The sequence below is a fragment of the Leuciscus leuciscus genome (assembly GCF_965113295.1).
Source record: "Leuciscus leuciscus genome assembly, chromosome: 25".
In the NCBI taxonomy this organism is placed as follows: domain Eukaryota; kingdom Metazoa; phylum Chordata; class Actinopteri; order Cypriniformes; family Leuciscidae; genus Leuciscus; species Leuciscus leuciscus.
In genome coordinates, this window is record NC_138724.1 from 25,370,574 (window position 1) to 25,395,660 (window position 25,087).

The 25,087-nt window shown below is 39.0% G+C and overlaps 1 protein-coding gene across 2 annotated transcripts in view; it reads left to right on the forward strand.

Moving 5' to 3' along the window:
- Nucleotides 1-260: 260 nt before the first annotated feature.
- cspg4 (chondroitin sulfate proteoglycan 4) overlaps nt 261-25,087 on the forward strand; it is a 56,733-nt gene continuing 31,906 nt past the window's right edge. For both annotated transcript variants that reach the window (XR_014202832.1, XM_082160080.1), the window contains exon 1: nt 261-404. Coding sequence is in view for 1 of the 2 variants with exons in the window: in XM_082160080.1 (XP_082016206.1) it covers nt 332-404 (73 nt within the window). In the remaining variant the exon portion in view is untranslated. The remainder of the gene's footprint in view (nt 405-25,087) is intronic.

Sequence of the window (25,087 nt, forward strand, 5' to 3'; positions counted from 1 at the left end):
CCAATCTTCAGATTTTTATAGGTTTAGAGAAACTCTGAGCTCTGTCTGCTTTTTGAATGAAAGCTGAATCATTTAACAGAGCAGAGAGGATGGAAATTGGGGGTGGAGAAGCACAAGAGAGAAGAAAAAGAGGTGTAGTTTTTCCAGAGGGGCGTTGCAGGGCTGGGCAGGGGTGTGTGTGTGGAGGGGCTGGATTTCGTTTTGCATTTGGGGGGGTTCAGGGTATCATTTTCATCCGTGTCCGTCCCGCCCCCTCCATGAGTACACCCTGCACACACTCCAAGTCCCAAAGTGGCCACAGAGACTCTGAGACTCGGACTAAAGTGGCAAGATGAACGCCCTGTGTCCTCTCCTGTCTGTCCTCTTTCTGGCACTGCTATACCTGCTCCAGACTGTCCAAGGAGGTAAGACCTCTCAATTTCACTGTTTTAGGACTATAATATTATGTGTGTTTGCATGTGTGCAAAAGTTTTTTTTTAAAGTTGCATTATTTAGAATTCTGCAAGAATGTGGAGCTCAAGCTTCAAACATCTCAAAGTGTGTGTGTGGAAGGTTCCCGCACAGAAAAACTCATTCATACTTGTGAGGCTGGAGTCTGTTCTGCCGGTGTACAATAAACTCACAGTTCGCCGACCCCTCCTTCTCTCACTTCCGTCGAGGGCTCTTTTGCGCGCATTGGGCAGTCTGGCACCGGCTCGCGCAGATCAGAGGTCCTGAAATAAAGAGTCACTTTCAGAGGTGTGGATCAGCTGCCCTACACACAGATGTTCTTGCTTTTCCGCTCTGAGATCTTTAGCGGCGCCTGTGAGACCTGCAGTCTAATTAGCGTGCGAGTTAAAGTGGCACTGAAGTGAGCGTTGTTAAACTTCGGATCAGAGCGTTTCTCTAGGACCAGCTGCCTCAAAGTCACATGATGGCAGAGATACCGGCAACACCAGAATTGATCTGCAATGAGTGTTTGAGCATGTAATCTCAAGAATGTTTTGGCATCTACATCCTGTATTGTTAGACACCTCATGAAGTCCATATGTGGAGAGAGTGAGAATAAGAGTGGTTGGAAAATAGTAAAAATGTAAGCCTAATGGTAGATGTAAGTCCTCACGGGGCGTGGTGGGCGTGGCAAGGTGGGCGTGGCAAGCGTTGGTGGGGCGTATCACAAGTAGATTGTTTATTAACAGTTTATTAAACCTTTAGACAACATATTAATACAAATAAAAAAAAGTTTGCATATGTTTTTTGTTGAGGATCATATCTGATACATCAGGCTTCTATGGCACGTAGTGATATGGTGAAAATATGGAGCTCATAAGGAGGGAAAAAACACCTTAAATTGTATTTATATCTATACTTATTCTGTTCGATTTCGCACAGCCTTCTGTTAGACAGATTGCAGTCTATTGGAATAATTTGGTACCCCCTTGACTTGGTTTCGATCTTATTTTATGGGTCGTACTCAATTTGAACAGCTGAAGCAGTTTAGATCAAAGCCTTCGTACGTCAATACTGGTGTTCCGCAGGGCTCAGTTTTGGGTCCTCTTATATTTATTATTTATCTTTTACCCCTTGGTAATATTTTTAGGAAATTCCATAATTGATTCAGTCTTGTGTAAGTGTTTATATTGTTAAAATTACTAACAATATAAAAAGTATTCTCTTTTCTACTTTATAAAAATCACATCAAAAAGGCACAAGACCTAAAGGTTTTTTTTTTTTTAGAATGATACTAAAATGCCTTTTACTTGCTGAGTACTATCAATGGAACATGTTGAAGATTATTTACTGTTTTTTCAGCAAAATTTTAATGATGTAGATATTTTAGAGGCCTTAGAATTTGTGTATCAAAAATGAGATTCTGAAGTGTGCATTCGATGGACATTACTATCCCATGAGGCCACGGGAGAGGATTTGTGAATGGCAGTGAAGTGACACAACTGATGCTGGTAGGTCACGTGACAGTGACAAAATGGCGGAATTAGTAAATCCGAATTTCATTCATACTACCATATTCATACTATATAGAGCGTAATTTTTTAACTGTCTCGAAGTAAATTCAAATTCAAATGTACCTAATCAGTATGCGATTTCGAGCGCTGCGACAGTCTCTATAGACCTTATGCACCAGAGAAACAAGTTGTGTTTGAACTTCTGTTTTTGTGGTAGTCTGTATATTTCTATAGCATCGCTGTCGAAAGAATAATTAGCTGGTAAAGTGGATTTACTTATTATAGAGTTATTGAAAGTTATGATGAGCATTGTAATGTTTGAAGCGGAGGTCACAACAAATGTCAGTTAGACCGGGAAGATTTTAAAGCGAGCCGTAAGATCTTACATTCATGCTGTGGAAATACAAGACTACAAATGCAAAAAGGGGCGGGGCTACAAAAGCTCTATAGCTTTTTTTTGTTTCAGGTATCCAACATGTGAACATTTTGCTCAACCAATGGCGTGAGTTTTGGGCAGGACTTCCTGTTTGATTGGTAGACGGAAACGATAATTATTTTTACATTCCAGCTACTTAAAAACCCACTAATAGGATTATCGACAATTTTGGGTGGGGTCTTTGTTTATTGGATGGAGGTAAATCTGAATGCAAGCATGCAGTTGATTGCGGGGTTTATGCAGATGAGGTTAATGTTATGAGATATATGCATGAATGAATCATTCACAATGAGATGAATAACATGATTTCGAAAATTGATTGGGTTAATTATAATTTCATGGCCTCTTTAAAATGAATCATGAGACTGTGACTGTCATGGTGAATCAGGTTTTTAGATATTACTGACTCAGTAAGCAGTGTACCAGCAACATCGTTGGATTTTGAAACCTCCAAGCTGCTGTCTGTCGCCACAGCAACACGTTACACAAACAGGCCTGTGAGCTGGTAAGCATTTAAGGCTATACAAGGAGTGTGTGTGAATGTGTGTTGTGATTGCAGCAGTGCATATGTTTGAGTCCGGATAGTTGGCAGGGTAATGAATGTTTGTACAGCTCTGCACATTAGATTAATAAACATAATATTTGCATTTGTAAATTGATGAGATTAGTTTGCTGGTCTCAGAGAGAGCCGCAGTTTTCAGCTCGACAAGGGGCATCTCAGAAACAGAAGGCAAACATTTATCTTTGCTGATCTCTCAGCAGTCTGCTGTTTGTGAATGGATAATGGGACGAATGTTTCAAGATTATTTGGATGTGGACCTTGAATGGAAGTAACGTGCCACACAGAAATACATAAATCTGTCTATTCATCTCATGCTACTAGTTTTAGGCAAAGACTCGTTCTCAAAATCGTATAGATTTCATGATTCAATACAGTTTTGGATTTGATAAGACTCTGATTCAGTTTTGTTTTTGTTTTTTTTAGTTATAATGTTCATTAAGGTTAGGCTGCATATGAAAGAAAGTCTGTGCTAATACTGTAAATTCGATTCAGACCAGTAGCTTTTATTAAATTAACTCGCTCATAACAGTTATTACTTTAAGGAACTTTGTTTAACTTAACCAGTTCTTCAGAGTAATTTGCTAGTGAATCAATTTGCACTGGTCATGCTGTATGAGCTTCATTTACTAAAAAGATGTGGTTCTTCAGAGTAATTTGTATATAAGTCAGGCTACTGTTTGCACAATATGTGTTTAATTCACTAAAAAGAACTGGTTCATAAGAGTCATTTGTTTGTGAATTGAACTACACTGGTTGTACAGTACTGTTTGAGTCACTAAAAAGAACTGGTTCATAAGAGTCATTTGTATTGAATCGGACTACACTGGTTGCAAAATGTATATGCATTTTATTAACTAAAAATAACCTGTTCATAACAGTCATTTGTTTGTAAGTCAGCCTACAGTGGTCATTGATGTACAGTATGGGTTTGTTTGCTGAAAATAACTAGTTCGATTGAGTCATTTGTTTGTGAATCAAACTACACTGGTTGTTTTTGTGCACAACCTGCTAGGTCAACTGAATCAAAAGACATTTAATGCCGTTATTTCGCAGTACACACTCTTTTTATTGTATCACATTCACGACTCAAGTACAATATTTCTTTCGCTGTGGTGCAGAACTTTGCATCAGCTAGATTGCAATTAATCTAAAAATGTATATTTTTACCCAGCCCAACACCTTTCCTGTGTAGGTGGACGGCTCCTGATCAGAATAGACTGCAATTCATCCTGACTTTATGCTAATAGTCAAAAGTCTGGCTATGCAAGGCTTAACTCTAGTAGTTGAGGTTGGGTCTATAGTGTTCCCAACTGCAGTCCCCATGGAAACCTGCCGCCCACACAGGAATCAATGCGGAAAGTTTGAAACCATGAGGCTTGAGACTTTCCCTCCTCACTGTCCTCCTCAATAAATGATATGTCAGTATGAAACACCACACACACACACACAACCTCGACAATACCAGACCGCGGGGAAGAGATAAACTCCATACTCCATATTCCTGTCATTTCATATTCATCCAATAGAATCTCATGTGGCACTATGGAGACACAGAAGTATTTGTGGGTATAGTCGTCCCCGCAGTGACTCTTGGCCAAATCACTGTCACAATAGATCAGGTTAAATTTATCTTCAAAATCATCACTCAACCATTGGCCCATAAAAAGACCTCAACAAACGTGTACGTGAGTGTTTTATTTACCTGAATAAACCCTGAATAAACACTTTTTGGCTTAAAATATTTGAGTCGAGGATCACTATCACTTCTGGTCATGCATGCATTTAGGGATTTGAACAAACCCTTAACCCGAAATATTGGCCGTTGGCGTGCCAATCAGATGTTTCTTCTAAAATGCCTTAGGGGACACAATTAACAAAAGACAACTGTTCACAGATATAGTGAGAGTACAGAGATCTCAAATTAATGTGGAAAATGCAGCTCGGATAGTTTGGTCATGAAAGAATTTGATGAGTTTATTTTGAGGTCTTTGGCATTTGATTGGACATTTTTTACACAATATTTATTTTAAGTATTTTAGGGCTGCCAAATTTAATGCATTAACAATTATAATTAAAAAATGTTCAACATTGTTACATTTCTCAGCACAGTGTAGTGTTATTGCTAACAAGTGGCATTTTTGTTAATTTGTTTATTTATTGAAGCTGATGAAAATGTTTTATAACAATAATAACAGTATTTCATCAAACTTCATGGCACTGTTGAGATCTCCTCTGAAACTTTCAGATTGCTGGCATCTTTTTTTTCTCAGGGGAAAGATCTCAGAAGCAAGAGACTTCAGCAAAAGTTCTCATTGGTGTCCAGGAGAACAATTGAATTGAATATTTGCAAAACCTTCTTTGTTTTGAGCATTCTTTACCAATGTTTCCAACAGTAAACTTCACATATGTTCAAGGAAATTTAAGAGTTCGGTTGAGTGATTGATTGTGCACTAATTGAGCTGCTTATAAAGAACATCTGGAAAGTTTTACAGTAGTGAAAGTTTTAACTGTGTATAATATTGGGCGATTACATTGAGTTGGCGTGGCGGAGTCCCTCAGGGGAAGTTTTGCATGAGTCATCTTCATGAGACAGCGTAGGGAACACCACAACATCACACAGTTTCCTCAGAGACAAACGCTTTCCAGTCTGCTGATCATGAAACTAGGCCAGCAGCCACCATCTTGGCTTGACAAGATCATTTACAGTTGCTCTATCACTCGCACTAGAGAGGGGCGCCGCTGACCAACCGCTGGGATTGAAGCCCATGCAAGAACAGATGGATGAAAAGAAATCTGTGGTTCACAAAACCCATGAAATATACAGTATTTTACTATTTACTTATTTTGCTATTGTAGGAATGGTGGAAAGCCGTGAATCTGACTTCTGTTCTTCGCTATGTGCCGCTAACACAATGCTCACTCGTCTACACAGCACAGCGTTTATGGCATGTGGTGTAAGAGATAAATAAATGAATGTTTCTCATTCTTAGAAATCCTATGACGGCACTAAAAATAAAGGTTCTAAAAAGGGGTTTGCATCCTGATGCCACAGGAAAACCTTTTAAAGTTCTGTGGTTCTTTAAAAAAACATCTACTGGTGATGTAAAGAACCAGGAGAACTTGGTGTTTTCTGTGTGAAGAATTAATACCTACATTTAGTAGGTTGATCTTAAGAACCTATACTAAAATTCTGGAATGTACCATGGTATTATGTTTTGTTGATACCATGGTAATACCAATAGCTTTTTAGTAAAAAGTACTGAATATTTATCATTCTTTTTACATTTTGCTCCAAGGTACCTAAAAATACCATGCTTACCATGGTATCATGTTAAAAACAAAAGCATGGCTAAACCATGTTACTTTTATATATACCGTAGTACTGAATGTTTACCATGCTATTTACATTGTACTCCAAGGTACTTCAAAAAATACCATGGTGTCATGTTCAAAAACATTTAAAATACTGAATGTTTATCAATGGTATATATAAAAGTATTATGGTATTACCATGTTTTTTTTTACATGTTCCCATAGTAATACCAACAGCATGGTATTTTTTCAAATTCGTGAAATGTAAATAGCATGGTAAACATTCATTATACACTTAAAAAATGCTGGGTTGTTTCAACCCAAATTTGGGTCAAATATGGACACAACCGTTGGGTTACATTTTTTAATTACATTTTTAACTCAAAGGTTGGGTTTGTCCATATTCAACCCAAATTTGGGTTAAAACAACCCAGCATTTTTAATATTGTACTATTGCACAGTATATCCCAAATTACCGTATTACTGTAGTTTTTTTTACATGGTACCATGTTAATTCCCAATACCATGGTATTCTTGGAAGAACATTTGGAGTAAAATGTAAATGGCATGGTAAATTAATATTGTAATCATTCAGTAGTACCATGGTATATATCAAAGTACCATGCTGTTACCATTATTGTACCATGGTACCAACACAGCACTTTTTATGTGAGTAAAATATAATGTCACACCAAAAACCTTCTTAATCTTCAAAGAATCATGTAGCTAACTCAAGAACTCTATATAGCTAAAATAAATCCTGAAAGCTGGCTTCTTTATAAACAGAATTTAATTTGTGAACTTTTTCGTTTGTGAACAGTCTTAACTGCAGATAAATCTTCCAGTCTTCCATGTCTACAGCGCTCTCTGGTTTGGCGGTAGTCTGTGAACGAAGAGGAGATGCTAGAACTTTCCACTGGGATCCTCACGTAGCCGTTAGCATGCCTGCGTGTCAGCTCTGACTTCTGTCCTGCATTAAACCTCCATCCAGCCAGAGGCGTTCTGGGTAATGTGCAAACATCTCTTTAGAAAGGCGCTCTCTGGAGACCGAGCGGAGCGCTGGGACGGGCCTCTCTGCAGTGGAGGGGATAAATATAACCCGCTCTCAAACGGGGCATGTGCTGCCTCAGAGGCTGCTGTTAGCAGACTGGGTGGGGTAGCAGGTCGTTACTGTGAGTCACAGGGACACAGTTATTCCGTCATCGCAGGATTCTGTGAGCTTAAAATAAGTAGAAGGAAAGGAATTAAATGAGCAGAGTGCCAGCTGTCAGTCACAGACCTCTATAGCACAACTTAATCTTTAACATAGCAACACAGTCTGTGCACTTTTAGTTTTTTTTACTCGCTTTTTCATCTAAACATTCTTAAAACAAGATATATTTTCTTTACACACAGCACTGCATAAGATATTAAACACTGAATGTGCTTTAATTAAAGGGTATTTGTCTTCATTCCTTTGTGATTTATTCATTTCTTTTAAGTATAAACAAGTGAAAAAACTCCCAGTGCAGTCAGACGAAATACATTTATATTTAAGATACAGTTTATGAAAACAAGTCTTAATATCTTATGCAGTTTTGCTACTCAAGTGCATATGTCTTGTTTCAAGGATTTTCACATAAATTAAATGGAAAATTATACAAAACACTCTTTTTGTGGTGTAACGCAGCTCTATTCCACAACACAGTCTTTTATGAAACTATTTCATAACATGCTCTTCTACTGTATAATGTGACTCTAGAAAGCGGCATGGTCTGTAAAACAATATCAATATCTCTATATCAACTCTATACCGCAACATGCTCTATAGTGCAACTCTATGCCACAAAGATCTATAATGCAACTCTATACCGTGACGTTCTATAACACAACTCTATAGTACAACAGAATGTATAAAGCAACTCTATTCATCAACACGCTCTATAAAGCAACTCTATGGTGCAACATGCTCTATAACGTGACTCTATATTGTGACGCTCTATAACAACTCTATAGGGCAACAGGGTGTATAAAGCAACTCTATACAGCAACACTTATATAATGTAACTCTATACAATGACGCTCTATAACGCAACTGTATGGCGCAACACAACATAATTCTATACCGTGACGCTCTATAACTCCATAGTGCAATAGAGTGTATACAGCAACACGCTCTATAATGCAACTCAGATGCAGCGCTCTATAAAGCGACTCTATGGCGCAACATTACGCTTCTATAACTTAACTCTATACAGCAGAATTGACGATAACGCAACTCTATAGCAAAACTCTATTGCATACCGCAAAAGCTTTACCACAAAGCTTTATAACGTGACTATACGACATTCTATAATGGAGCTCTATAATAGTGCAACATGGTGGATAAACCAACTCTATACAGCAACACGCTCTATAATGCAACTCAGATTCAGCACTCTATAAAGCGACTCTATGGCACAACATGCTCTATCATGCCACTCTATAGTGCAACAGGGTCTATAAAGCAACTCTATACTGCCACACGCTCTACAGTACACAACTCTACAGCGCAATGATCTCTATAATACAACACCATAGCATGACATGCTCTATAATGCGATTCTAGTGCAACTTGCTCTATGATGCAACTGTGTAGTGCATTACGGTCAACAAAACTATTCCATAACACATCATAGTTAAAAACACCACTATTTCATGCAACACGCTCTATTGCAACTACACACTGACTCTTGGATAAACAGAAAGCTACTGCTTCCAAAGTGTGTTGTGTATGTGTAGAGTGTGTGGACTGTGTGTATTGTTTGGGATGTGTGTGGGTGGGGGGTAATAAGTTCTCTAATACTTCAGCAGCCTCTTGGGGAAACATTAGCAGGGCAATTATCCATTAGCAACTCTGTGGACGTAAATTAACCTCCTGTTTGGGGGGTCTCTAACGATGTGAATTTATTAACCAAATGCTCCAGTCCTCTCGCAGACACAAAATGGGTGTTCTCTGGTTGTTTGCATGCTAAGAATCCATATGGATCATTTTAATTGCAGTCGATGGTAAATTAAATCCAGGCCATTAAATGCTGCATGTTCAGTTTCTAAATTCCACAGGATTTTGACCCCGTCCTCAACGTAAACACCAGAATGCCTCAGAATCTTCACACCTCAAATATTCCCCACAAGGCATGTTATCTGTTATAAATGAGCTTCTTCTGCGCAATTATTAAAAAAGCTAAATGGTTTCTGTCATTACTCATTTAAGTAGGATCCTCAGAGCTGAATTTAAACTAAATGTTTGTCCTGTTCTCCGCCCAGGGCCTTTAAAAGTCCAGTTAGAGGTCTCAAAAAGTGCGACAGACCGCCGGGGAGGAATCAAACAGCGGCTCTACAGTCCGTTTGCATAACAGACAGTAAACAGCCATGAGTTTAAATCGATAAACTCTAGTAATGAAGTCAGAGGAGCTCTAAATGTTGGGCAGGTCTGGAAGCTTCTGGGGAAGGTCAGGGAATCGAAGGGCGAATTTGCTCTGAGAATTCCAAGCAGCTCCTTCAAAACACTTCATCTGCAAGCGAAAGAGCCGAGCTGCATTCTTCAAAAACAATGAAAAGATCTAATTATCATACCATAATTCCAGCCAGCATGCAAGCCAATGAGCAGGGCCTGAAGTGGCCCTCGAGGGGAATTGCATTTTGATGGATGCGAGAACAGCTGCTATTGTAGGAATGGTGGAAAGCCGTGAATCTGACTTCTGTTCTTCGCTATGTGCCGCTAACACAATGCTCACTCTCTTGTAATCCGCTTCGATGCGAAAGTGCGCATATCGTAAATAGTTTTCCATGTGTCATCTCCGTAGAACCAGTAATGTCAGAGGAATGCAACTTCAGGATGTTGCTCAGAACAAACAGAGGTTTCCGAACAGGGCCAGCTTAACTTGGCAGTCTGTTTGGCAATGTGGAGCACTTTCAAAAGCCGTGGAAAATTTGAGAATGATGGATCAACAAAACTGCTTGAATCTTATAATACACGGTCAAGGACAATGCCGAACTTTACTCCGTTTAGCGGATATGAAATCGAATGTTGGAATGGCTGATTCAGGCATTACCGAACATCTGTGACTGAGTAAAAGGCTCAGAATTCCTGGCGACATCTGGATTTTACACTCTATTCAGTGAATATGTTTCTAGACTATAAAATGCAAAGGAAATATTTGAAAACCTTCCACAGACGTGTGGTGGAAAATTATGGTTTATGATTGAAGACGTATACAGTTCACTGGCAAGTGAGTGTGATTTTGTCAAAGTTTTGTCTTCGGTTTTGAGTCCACATTTCAGTTACATCAACATACTGTCCATTTATTACAACATTTTTATTTGATACCTGACAACTCAACATTAAAATCAAAACTGACCCTACTTACTGTCTTCACACATGTCTGTCTTCACACACTTACTGTCTTCACAATGTCAATACACATTTCTGGTCTATAAATTACTATTTTTAGCTGTCATATCTACACATACTCAAATCAACTCTGAATGGATGAAATCTTTTTTTGAAAAATTTTCATTGAATATCCATTTCATTCATAAATCTGTCACATTAGGAAAGCAAAATAAGTTGTGAATGCTGTTTCATGTTGATCCAGAATTATCATGTGGCACTCTATAACGTTACTCTATACAGCAGCATTGTCTATAACGCAACTCTATAGCAAAACAGGGTGTATAAAGCAATTCTATACCGCAACACATTCTATAATGCAACTCTGTACCATGATGCTCTATAATGCAACTCTATGCCGAAAAGCTCTATAAGGTGACTCTATACCATGGCCCTTTATAACAGAACTCTTTTGCAACAGGGTGTATAAACCAACTCTATACATGCCCTATAACGTAATTCTATACTGTGACACTCTATAATGTAAATGTGATTGAGTATAATCACAACATACTCTATAATGCCACGCTCTACAGTACACAACTCTACAGCGCAACGTTCTCTATAATACAAAACTATAGCATGACACGCTCTATAATGCAATTCTATAGTGCAGCTTGCTCTATGATGCAACTGTGTAGTGCATCACGGTCTGCAAAACTATTCCACAACACAACACAGTTAAAAACACCACTATTTCATGCAACACACTCCATAACACAACTCCACAATGCCATGTTGTCTGTGCTTTGCAGCTTCCAGTGATCCCTACGCACATTTAGTTCCCAAAACTTGTTTTATTAGATGTTTTAACATGTGATGGACAGGCCTGATGCGTCAGTCTGAAGGGAAAGGATGCGTGTTTTTCTAAATAAAGCCCTTGTGAAGAGTTTTGTTGAGCTGTGCTGTTGTCATTGGCAGAGAGAGGTAAGACGGACAACGCCCTCGACCAACAGCCAAACCATTTGGCACAGAGTTATGGAGCTTCTGGGAGAAGCCGTTATTCAAACAGCTTGTGAAACACGTCTCCTTTTTTGGTACTTTTTATTCAAAAACTGTATCCCCCCCCCCCCTTAGTTTTCCGTGATGCACCTTAGTCGGAGGGGTTTCAGCACAAAGACCCTTTCTTACAGCAGAAAAATGACTTTTGTCGAGTCTATTTACTTTATTTGCTCAGTTTTCCCTTTCCACCCGGCCCCCATCCGCCCTCTCCCCTCCCGTCGGCCCCTCCTGTCTGAGTCGGGTGCCTCGTAAAGGGTAAAAAAAAAAAGCAGCTCTCCCTCTTATGAGCGCAAATCCACTTCAAGGACTGCAATAGCGGTACTCAGGGCCGTGGTGATCCTGTCTGTGGCGGCAGGGAGAAGATCCCAACCCTTTCCGTCTAACGAAACCATAATGACTCAGTTGAGTTAATCAGCGGAAATGAGCAGCGCTGACAAGGTGCTTCGGCCCCGCTGTGATTCACAGACACACACGCGGCACACGTGAAACTAGGTGAGGGACTCTGAGTAATTCCTTCACTGAAAGAGCATGTTTCTGTGAGATTACAAGTTTTGTGTTAGCGCTCTATAAACACGGAGCTCTTCAAGCGCAAAAGGGGTAAATCGAAAATTCTCACACACACACACCAAAAAAAACATTTACTAAATTAAGAGATACCTCACACCTCTGTACTAAAGTTAATTATATTTATAATAGTTACTAATATGTAAGATGTTCTCAATGCAAGTTTTTGTCAGATTCTGGGGACACACTGTACCCAAAGTCTAAGTACAGTGTTCTCAACACTTACACTCAACCACTTTTAGTGTTTAGCATGGATGAGCGCTCTGGTTATTGACGTTTAGAGGGCATCTTGATGTTTGTGGTGTTCAGAGGCAGTTTGGTGTGAAGAACAAGTAGCGACCTCAGAGTGTGTGTGTGTGTGTGTGTGTGTGTGTGTGTGTGTGTGTGTGTGTGTGTGTGTGTGTGTGTGTGTGTGTGTGTGTGTGTGTGTGTGTGTGTGTGTGTGTTAGTGGGCTGCGCAGTAGCTCGAGGGATGGGTGGAGTTAGACACCCTTGTCCTGCGGTCACACACACACTCCCCATCTCTGCCTGTCATTAACTCTGATTGATGGCTCTGGAATGGTTGGCCACACGAATAGCGATTCGTTACAGTGCTTAGGAAGGTTTTGTCTTATCCAAACTAAGTAAAACTTGATACGATTTACGGCTTTATAACGGTATTATCACAGGCCGTGTTCTTTAGCTAGCCGACAGCACAGCCCTGCTTTGGTCAATCTGGTAATTCTGTGGTCAGATACTTTTGTATTATGATTCTAAACTGCATATATTTGTCCCAGGCAACCAATTTTTGCTATAGCAGTGCTAGTTTTATATTGCTCTTCTGTCTTTTCCTTCTCTCATTAAGTAATTTAACCTTGAATCAAGATGAATGTCCATTTATGTATTTACTATTATTTATTATTGCCAAATGAATTACTTTAGGATATACAAAACCCTTCTACTTCTTGTCAGGTGTCCTGATCACCCTGTTGGGGTTTATTTTGTGATGATGCAGTATGATTATGGATTTACGATTTAATTACTATTCCAGGTTGACCGAATTACAGCTTAATATCACATATCCACAGCATTTGATGTCTATGTTTATTTATGAATATCTATTTAGCAGGTCTGATGAAGGAACCACGCCCACACGCAAAGGTTAGCCAATCAAAAACCAGGGTCATTTACATATAGGCTTAATGGTTCCCTATAGGCTGTTCAGTAAGAGAGAGTGGAAATGGTCATGAAAAATTAAATTAGACCTTGTTTTTGGTGCAAGAGACCTTGACTAGCATTAAAAGGGATTTGAGGGGAAAATGTGTGAAATTTATAAAAGTGTTTTCTATTTAATCATGTCTGATTTTCTTCATTAGTGCCTTTTGTGATCCCACCGCATGACTAATTCAAGCACAAGGTTTGAATTAGCACATAAAAGCAGAGTAATATGAAATTGTTTACAGTTATGAAACCATGCACTTTGAGTATCTAAAAAGGCATCAATCAAACTTACGCTATTATATTAAGTTTATGAGGCAGTTAAAAGCTTTACAGTTCTCACTCCTGATTTTTGGCATTTTGGTGTTTAACATCTTGAAGGAATCTTGAGAAATGTGCTGCAGGTTAATTTAGTGTGATTCACAAGAGTAAAAGAGTCAGTCAGCTAGAGATTCAGTGGAACTTAGTCAGGGTAGTTGCCATATTTAATTTGACATGAATAAAAGAGATTTTGCCAAAGCAAGCGTCACTACTATTTGGACACTTAACCTGATGTTTTAAACTTCTGTGCATAATGTGAATGACCTTCGAGCGAGTCATTTAGTTCTAGGTTGATGCTAGTCTTGCATATACTTTGTTTTGACTATCAATATCAAGTTTAGTCTACAAGAAGTGTTCAATATAGGGATAAAGGGACTAGCTGACCAACATACAAAATGGCAAACCAGTTTTATTTTTCTTATTTGACATTCTGAAACCAGTGATACCATAATAATAGATTGCAATGTGAACTAAGTAGTAGTGTATTTTTTTGATAAAGGTTGTAAAGACAGTCTCAGTCTGACAGATGCATTCGTCCGTACACACCCCACAGCTCTTATTAAGAGTCTGTGAAATTAAAAACACTAATCAGATGTGAAAGATGTTTCTGTGTGTCACGGAGTGTTCTGGAATGTTCACAGCACAAAATGTAATAGTATTTAAAAGAGGTTCGCAAATTGGTTCCTTGTGTTGTTTACTAGCAAATTGTTTACCGAGTGAGATGTTTTCACCTCCTGAGAAATGCTTTTGATTGTGTCCAGGAACGCCCAGCTGATGGTATGTTAAAAATGAAGCGCCGTCGTGGTGTTAAGAAATGCGTCTTTGGTCACAAGCCACCAAAAATGACAACAACAAACAGATGAAAGAATGAAAGGCACAGTCTGTTAAACAAAGAGTCTATAGTTGTGCTCTGAGTGTTTCTACCACATCCCAGTTGCCTCCGAGTCAATTTCTGTCGTCAAGCCAAACAATAATCCCCAATCTGTGTGATATTTCAGCTATCAGATTGAAGAGCTCCGGCGGAGAGGAACACCGTGAGCTGAGGTTTGATGTGGTCCATCAGAGAAGATCCACGTTCGATAAGAATGATCTGTCCTGTAAGCTTAGATCTTCTGATTTGAGAACATTGAGAACACTGTTTCAAACTCTTGTTTACATTTTCAACTTTCATTAGTGTGTAATGTTGCTGTTTGAGCATGAAAAAGCTCTGCAAAGTAACAAAGTCACTCCATTATTATTCTCTATATCAGTGCACACTGTTCATGCGACTTGTTCATGACATATTTTGTAAACACAAAGACTGCCAAGAAAGTTAGATAGATGAACAGATGGATAGATAGATGGATGAACAAATGGACAGACAGACAGACAGACAGACAGACAGTGAGATAGACTGACATGCAGGATGGATGGATGGACGGATGGATGGATGGATGGATGGATGGATGGATGGATGGATGGATGGATGGATGGATGGGTGGATGGATGGATGGATGGATGGATGGATGGATGGATGGATGGATGGATGGATGGATGGATGGATGGATGGATGGATGGACGGATGGACGGACGGACGGACGGACGGACGGACGGATGGACGGATGGATGGATGGATGGCTTGTTCCTGACATATTTTGTAAGCACAAAGACAGCCAAGAAAGTCCAGAAAGATCTTTGTCACAGTAATTACAGTTCCAGAGTGTGTGTTTTTTTTGGGGGGGGGGGGTTTTGTGGGTTCTGCTTCATTCCTGAAGGCTTTTCTGCAGTGGATCATTGTAATCTATCCTCATAATGTGAAACACACGAGCGTGTCAGCAGCAGTGGCTACAGTTAGGCCTATAACATGACATGTGACCCCTACAGGTCAGTGAACACCAGGGGTCATCCATATGTGTGTGTGTTTAGTATATAGTGAAGGCAAAGCAGAGAGCAGTAAGAGAGTAACAGGACCTGTGGGAGCTTTGAATGTCTCCTAAGAATCAGGCTGATTTATAGTCCCTCCTATAAGCAGAAGACATCCTTCACGCTAATCTACACCAGAAACAGGAGAGAGACCTACAGAAGAATAGAGCTTTAAAACCTAGTGAGCTTCTTTTAATACATAGGCAGTATCCTGCAAAGAACCCTTGTCTTAACTCTTTCCTCGCCAGCATTTAAAAAAAAAAAAGTTGCCAGCCACCGTCAGCATTTTTGATAATTTTCACAAATATTTCATGGCCCGCCAGAATATTTTGTTGTATGAATATCTGAACATGTAATATGTCAATAGAAAGAGCAGAGCCTCTTTCAGAAGATGCATAATAGCGCCCCCTTCCATATAACAGTGGAAACAGACAAAGCCAGAAAATTCCATCAATGGTGGGGAAGCGTTGCCTTTTAAATGATGGAAAATTCCTTTAAGTGTCAGGGAAGCATTGTCTCATATACATTACGTGAAATTCCATCAATGGTGGGAAAACGTCTCATAAACAGCGGAAAATTACGTCAATGGCGGGGAAAGAGTTAATGTCTAATTTCCCGTTAAAATGTCCAAAAAGCATCTAAATAAGATTTATTTAAGAATTTACTTAAAGCAATGATAAATAACATAGTAGGACTTGTCTTTAATGCAAGTGTATTTTGTCTTAGCAAACAAGTTCAGTAGGAAAAAATATGTGTATATTCAATATACAATAAATCCTTTTTTCCTAGGATTTTCGTGGAAAAATTGGACTAAAAATTCATAAAGAATATAATTTTTGCAATGAATGATCCGAAATGCCCTACAAAGGCAGCAAAAATCCTTTTTTTTTTCCTCTCAATGATTACAGCCAATGCATCTTCTAGTAGCATTATTTGCATAAATTGATTTCAGTATGTTGCTAAGTTAAAGCAGCGACACTCTAAGAGCGAATTTTTCATTCGGAATATGGCAGATGATAAAGGACATACAGTGGATAACATTAATTACACACTAAAAGCTTCTTGTGCTATTATTAGGAAACTATTAAAGATCCATTTTATTTAGACCAGGATAACTTGAATGCATCGTAACTCATAGGAAATTCACAGATGCCGGCATTATTAATATTTACGTCTTTCCTCTTCACCTTTCCATTTCTAAATCTCCTCATGTTCGGCATCTCCCGGCAGATATCCGTCCTCATCTGTCTGGGGCCGCATCCATGAGGTGATCGTGAGACGGGGCGAAAATTTCATCTGTGCTCAGAATTGCATAAATACACACTCCTGTCTGCTTTGACTTTTACAGCGCCATATAAGGACTGTGCAACCATCTGTCTTCTAGATCATTCACCCACACAGTGGATCTCAAAGACCAGTATTAAATGTGTTATATGATGAAAAGGTGCGTTTTTCGGCTAAAGAGAGAACTAAGGGTGTTTAAAGGGCACCTTCAGGAGACGCTGACATTCAACAGGCTTGGTTTAAACACACACACACCTCCTCTGCGGTGATCTCCAGCCGAGCCACATGTTTAAACCATTACCCTGCCATTAGTGAGAGTTTGATACTCGGCGAGCCCTGAGCTAGCAGAACCATCTCATCTCTACTGCCGTAAAATCAGACATGTAAACCTTATGGATTAGAAACAGTCTCTGATTACAATTAAACCCTGTGGTTTTCCCACACACACACACACACACACACACACACACACACACACATGCTGAATCACTGTGCACTCCTGGAAAAGGTTTTATTGGTGAAATATGCTAAGGCAAGATTCACTTATTTCTGTTACTCATACTTAAGTCTGAACAAACTGTTAACGCAATTTAACTTCAGCACAGTTTGTGCTATGAACATGAATCATTAAAGTTATGTGGCTTTTTAAGGTGAGGTTTGCTATTAAATCAGACTGAATTATGGCATGTTGGCTACATTGCTCATTGCCTTAAATTTTTAAGTATAATCAAATTGGCTGCATAAGTCATTTCAACTCAGGTAACACATTATTTTACAGTGTCCTTGTTACATGTAACATGTACTTACCATAGTAATAACAGTAAATTATGTATAATTACATGCAACTAACCCTCAACCAAATCCTAATCCTACCCTAACCCTATAGTAAGTACATGTAGTTCATTAATATTACTCAGTACTTAAATATACAATTACACTGTAACAATGACACCTTAAAATAAAGTGTAACCGAGTTACGGTTAGGGTTTGGTTTTGGGTTAGTTACTTGATGCATAATTTATTGTTATTACTAAAGTAAGTATGTAGTAACTTGTAACTATGTCACCTTAAAATAAAGTGTTACCAAATAATTTTAATGAGTTAAAGTAATGGAAAACATATGTTGCCATGACATATTGGTCATGGTCATGAATTGTCACATTGGTCTCTCTGATCAAACACATCCGCACTTTTTCTTACAGACCAGAGGAATTCCTGCACACACAAACACACATGCATTTACAGGCATAAAGGTTCAGTTGTCAGAGTTTGAATCGCTCCACGTCGACAGTAATGAGGTGAGTTATGTGAGCGTTTAGTAGCTGAATGAAGTGTTTCACGCAACGACGAGTTGATAGAAATCAGGGATTGACCTCATGCTAACAGCACAAGGCTTGCGTTGTTCGACGTGTTCCCCACACGTCGATAGTCAATATTTGCACAATCGCATCTGTGTTCGAGTACAGCTCCTTCAAAGGCTTCATGAAATCGAAATCAGCACTATTTATTTTAATCAAGGTTTCTGGTATTATTGTGCGCAAATCATCAGTGCATGACATTTTAAAAGAACAGAAATTGCTTTCATAATCTTCAAACAAACAATAGTAATCTTCTCCATCTCAGAAACGACTTAATAAGTTGAAATATAATCAACTTCTCGTCCAATTATTTATTTTCTTGCCAGTTTTATAGTCCACCGGAAGAAAATTGTGAGTGTGATAACTAAGAAAAGCAGTAGCAAACCTCTCCTCATCAAGAATCACAATTTGAGGTAATGCATCACTTTAAAGATGCTTTGAAACGATCTGTATTGTACAAAGTGCTATATAAATAAAGATGACTTAACTTAATGCATGTCTGCAGCACAACGGGATGTGTAATATGCCCTAATTTTAATACTTTAGGATAAGGGGTTTGTTTAAATCACACTAAATGCATAAACTTAAGTATATAGTAATTGCTTTAAGTTCCCTTAGGAAACACCATTATCATATCATACTTTTCCACAATCGTAATATTTATATTCTTGGAAATAGTTGACATAATGGATGTTAAATGCATTGTAAATGTTGTCTTTTGCGAGGAAACTACATTGTCACTCAACTTTTGCTCGGTCTGAAAACTGCAGAGCTTGAGTTAAAGGAAGAAGTGTGTGAGGTTTGCTCCCACGGGACGGTGTTTCGATGCAGCGACAGGTCAGGAGTCAGAGGTCATGTTTTAAGGTCACAAAGAAGCATCCAGACAAAAAAGACTTCATGAACTCCGTTCACAGACTGTGAGATCTCAGTGAGCTCAAAATGAGATCCCCATCTGGCTGTTCGTAAGGCTTAGCATCTTAATTACGGGTTCTGCCCCTTTTTACTCCCCACAATGGCTGCATCCCAAATCGCATACTTCCATACTATATAGTAGGTGAAAAACAAAATGTGACAAAAGAAGTATGTCTGAATTCACAGTACTCATAAAAGAGTATGCAAAAAGTATCTGGATGATCTACTACTTCCGGCGAGATTCTGAAGTGTGCATATGATGGACACTTTACTATCCCATGAGGCCACGGGAGAGGATTTGTGAATGGAAGTAAAGCGACACAACTGACGCTGATGGGTCACATGACAGTGACAACATTGCCAATGTATTATGTATGAATTACTTTCATAATACACACATTCATACTAGAACGTAATTTTTTAGTAATCACTTATTCAAAAGTATACCTACTCAAGAGAGTATGCGATTTGGGACGCAGCCTATGTCTCCCTTTTGCATGCTGGTGAGTGACATCATGCTAACGGGGCAGTTTCTCGCACTGCTGCGGTGAATCTAACGTCAGCTTCTAAAAATTCTGCGGGGAGCATCTGAAAGTGCTACGTGTCCGCTAGGGAAAATAATTCAGCATGTTCCCTCGTTCTCTGGACATGAGCTACTGCAAACCAAACATGGGCCTCAGCTCCTGTGGAGCGCAATAACGGTCGTTTATGACGTCTGCACATTAAGACACATTTTCTGGCTCATTTTATTCACTGAGAGAGAGAAGAAGAAAACTGGAATCGAATTGTGAGGAGTTTTTCCCTCCAGATGCTCACCTTTTACCTTCCCCCACTTCCTGTTCAGCGGCAGAATCCAGACCTCTGACCTTTAGGATCAAACATGCAGGGTTTCTAGCACAAAAATGCATTTCTGTTTTAAGATGGTCTTATTATGCAAGATTCACCACTTGAGTCGACTTATTAGCATTCTTGCACCAAAAATGCCTGTACTTTAGTTTTCATGACTTCTTTTCTCACTCTCACTTACTGTAAGAATGACTTTTTTTTTGTTACTGTACCTTTAAAATATGTAAATGACCTCTGTTATGAACATTTCACATGTGAAATGAGTAATAAATCCACCACCAAGTTGTTAAATACTCAATAGGATCATATGTTAAAGTAACTTGTGAACGTGAGTCTTCATTTTGTAAGAACAAGGTGATTCTTGTTTTGCATGAAATGACTCCTTTAAGTATTTGTTCTTAACCAGTATAAACACGTTTCAGTGTTTTACTTCTCACAAGAAACACAGACAGAAGAAAAGACTCTTCTCAGCCTCCTATAATCGCTTTTGTCTTTCCTCTCTGTTTGTGTTGAGTGTTTTTTAGGCACATCTGCAATTACGCTTCATGTTCAAGCACAGAGTGGAGATTTCTCAGGCAGTTCTGGCTCGCGTGTGTGTGAGAATGTGAGCGCGCTGTTTGTATTTAAAGGTTGAGATGATTTAATTAATATCAGTGTCAGCAGTGTGCTGTGGAAACGGTGCAGTAATTCCCTCTGAGCATGTGTTTGAGAGAAGAGAGGAGCGATATCTGAGAGGAACGTGAGGGAAGGGAATAGATGCGAACCTCTGTGGGTCAACAGTACATTTGAGTTCAGTTACATGTGCTTAGGGTTCTGTAAAACAGCTTTTGTCTGTCGTTACCCCTGAGAAACTCTTCAGTTCAGCTCATGGAACAATCTCTGATATCGTCCAAACAGCACTTTTATACCTTCAAGTCCTCTGGAAGGAAAACTACTCCCAGAATGCCAAGTTTAATGGGGCCAAATCATGAAAAACTAGATAAAAAAAGGATGTAGTATATACCATAGACATATACGCTCTTATATGTTTTAAATATATGCTTTTGCATTATTAGTGGATATTAATTAGGGTCTTTTCTGCTGGTTACATCGTTAAGCCAATAGGTGGCGACAAGGGACTCTTAATGTATGAGACATGTACTCAATCATTTGTTCAAAACACTGATTCATTCAAGAACAAAACTCCTGAATGTACGGCTGTGTCCGAAATCGCCCCATACCCTTAAATAGGGCTAGCCTGGCTAACGTCAGACCTCGTCTCATTGAGACGTGGTCTGGGAACCACATGTTAATTTTCTCGTATTTGAGGCGTGGTTTACGAATGCCCAGAGCCGTTTATTGGGCGCTACGAATGTCTATCAAATGCGCCTGTATGTAGCTCATAGCCAGTCGTTTCAATTATACCAGATGACGTATGTAGAGCGACAGAAATTCGACGAGGAAGAAGACGAAATAAACTTGCGTTCTAAACTACTTGGAACACTATCTAAGGCTGCATCGAAAGGTAACTTCGCGTCTGCTGCCATGTTGGATCCATAGATATAAACAAACTGCTTCGGTGTGTCGCATATACGTCGTCTTCGTCTTTCTGCTCCCTCCCCGTTCTGTGATTGGTCCCCTCGCTGAGGCGAAAATCTGGTCCATGGTGTCCAGGCTGCCTAGCAGCGTGAATAAAATCGCGCTGCACGCAAGGCAGCATGGGGAAACCCAGGCTAAAATAGGGCACTATATGAGGGGAAAGCCATTTGTAGTGGTGTCCGAAACCACAGTGGATGTTATCGAGTGCACTCATTCAATCCCACAATGCACCGCAATAACGTGTGTACAACCGATAAACGTCCAACGGCAAGTTGAATTTGCTCTTTCTTTTTTTCATTAACTCATTCAAGTGGAGTAGGGAATAGTGAACGAGGGTATAGGGGGTGAAATCAGACACAGCCTGTTTGTAAGTAATTGAATCATTCACTCAACCGATTCGTTCAAACGCTGATTCATTCAGTAATAAAACAATTAACTGTCTGTATTCTTTCAGGAACGAAGACACACACTGATTCAACTCTTGTTTATTTAACTGTAATAATAAACTGGCTGTTGAATGCATAATTGTAGTTAATACGGACTCCTTGTTCGCCATAAGACTTCTGAAATCATGCGATAGCTTTATGTCATGATAAAGAACAAATTTTAAGTTTTTATTTGCTGAAAACCTTCTCTTCAGCAAAATAGCGCATATTCATGTTTATTCAAAATATGGCATGCGTGATGCGTCTTGACGTTCTTATTACGTTATTAGCTCAAATGAAAACATGTGGAGGAAATGAAAGGATAAAGTAATATACTGTATTACATGTTTTTTCTATTTCTTTAAGGACGTGTTGCTCAGAACAAGTTATGAAGCATTGCTATTTTTATAGTCTATAGCTTTTTGAGGGAAGGGGGGGGGGGGGGGGGTCAAATCATAGGCCTGCATGTTTACTTATGTGTCATCATTCTTATTTTCTTGTAAAATAATATCCTCTCAAAATATCTTGCCAGACTTTGATCAACGCAGAGGCTGTTTTTGATCTGCCATAGCAACAGTGATCCCCACAAAAAGCTCAGTCTATATAGAGAGACTCCAGTAAAACACAGCTTTAAGATTGATGTAATTACAACCATCCCTCTCTCTCACACACACACACACACACACACACACAGCTACTACACAACCAGAGGAACAACTCATCAGCAAAACCGCTATTTATGTACTATGTTTAATCTTACCGGCAGCCCGGCGGTTTGTTTTAGGAAATGCAATGGTCACTCGTTGTTACCATAGAGACTACACGTGAAAAGATGTTTGCCATGTTTTCAGATGTGCTCTTAAAATTTTTTATTTTAGATGAATTATGTGTGTTTCTTTGAAAAATGCAGGCAGAAAGCAAACAGAACTCGACTCAGTGACTTACTTTCTTCAAAAGTGACTAGTACTCCTCTTTTCTTTCTTTTTTTTTGTAGTTGTGTAAATGTAATTTGTGGATGAAAGCTCAGGTGAAAGTTCAGACAAGTCATTTTATAATAGCAGGTGTATGGATCGAGTCCAGGCTCGTTTTACTGGCACAGAGCTCATCTGCGGAGAGATCCGTTTATTCCCCATGACTGCAGCCCTGGACAACAAATCATTCGTGAGGCAAATGAGCAAGCGAGTTTAAGGTCACCTTCAGAGAGGTTTAGTCTCTAGACAGAACATAAAAAACATGCTTCATTATGGATTTTTTTAGTCTGGTTCCTCTGTGATCTGCACATCTCTTGTTTGGCCGATTAAACAGTAGGTTGCTTCCGCTGGTTTCAGTTGTTTCTGCTTCCGTGTGAATCTTCCGGACATCTGACAGGGTTTTGAGGAACTAGGGTGCGTCTGATTCATTCACAGGATGGGGAGACAGAGACCCACTCAGTTCCCTTTGAGCACTAAAAATACAGACTGCAGCGGTCCTCACGATAGCGCCATCTGCCCTGGCAGACATCCAGGGACATACACACACACACACACAAACACAGTTTCCCAGGGCGAAGGATGCAAGAGCAATAGGAGCATCATATGATTAAGCTAGTGTGACTTAGAAAGTCACATCAAAGAGCTGGACTGCAACCCAATTCATTTACTTTCTGTGCTACACAGTATGCAAGGCTAGGTTGAAAGCCTCCCAAATCGTAGTGTTAGTATTATTTCCAGGGCATTTTTGTGTGCATCCACGCATGCTTTTTCAGTTCGGCCTTGGCTCTGAAAGTATTTTTCGCATTCAATTTTTCCCATATGGATTTATAAAAAAGTCTTTCTTTTCAAGTTATAAGCCATGAACCAAACCAAACAGCTATGATGTGAATCACAACATAACAAACTTTGATTTGAAGCAAAAAAAATATTAGAAAACATGATAAAAAGACAGGTATTAGTCTAAGTTCTTAGCCTTAAAGGGATAGTTCACCCAAAAATGAAAATTCTGTCATCATTTACTCGCCCTCATGTTGTTCCAAACCGTGGAACAGAGTTTCTTTCTTCTATTGAACACAAAAGAAGAGATTTTAAAGAATGCTGGTAACCAGAAAGTTGAAGGTAGATATTGACTTCCAGTATTCTTTTCCTAATTGCAAGCCAATTGCAACCGTCAACCGTTTGATTATCAACATTAAAATATCTTCTTTTGTGTTCAACAGAAGAAAGAAATAGGTTTGGATTGGAACAACTTGAGAATGAGTAAGTGATGACAAAATTTTCATTTTAGGGTGAACAATCCCTTGAATGTGGAAAAGAACTACAATGCCATAAAGAACTGCGAATTACATTAATGAAGTAAAAAATAATGAAATAAGAAATATAATACTATTAATTTAAAATATATAGAAAAAATATATTTTAGGTTTATAGCAATATATGCATAAAATATTGTAAGTTTGATTCATGGTTTGCTTGTATGTAACGATTCTCTGATTGGTAGAGATTTTTCTGCAGAATCATGGGTAATGTAGTTTTTCACCAGGAATTGTAGCCCTTATACAGTAGGACATATGCATGAACACATTTTACTATTAATCTGAGATATTCCTGGAATTGGACAGTCAAAGTGGGCATTACGTAGAATGGAGGTGGTTTAGAGGTCAAGGGATTGAAAAGGAAAGCAAGTGATTGCTATGATATACAAAGACAAAAGTCTAAGGAATGTGTATAAATAAAGTTAATAGGATCAATTCTGATTTCATATTGGTTTTCTAAGTGGATTTATTTTTCCACCTATGCCAATTAGATTAAGTAATTCCAGTTTGGCACACATAGATTCCATGTTTCTATCCGAATCTGCCATCACTCTCGATTTTTCCGCTCTGGGTTTTCTTTTGAAACAGTGTTCCCCTCTTTAAAAGAACTGGTGTGTAAAAGACAGATGTGCCGTTTGCATTCAACTGATGGAGTTTCTTAATCAACTAACCAACAGAATAATGATGCTCATTCACAAACAAAAGCTTTTTTTTTAGCACACAATGAGACGTGACTGGCCTATAAAG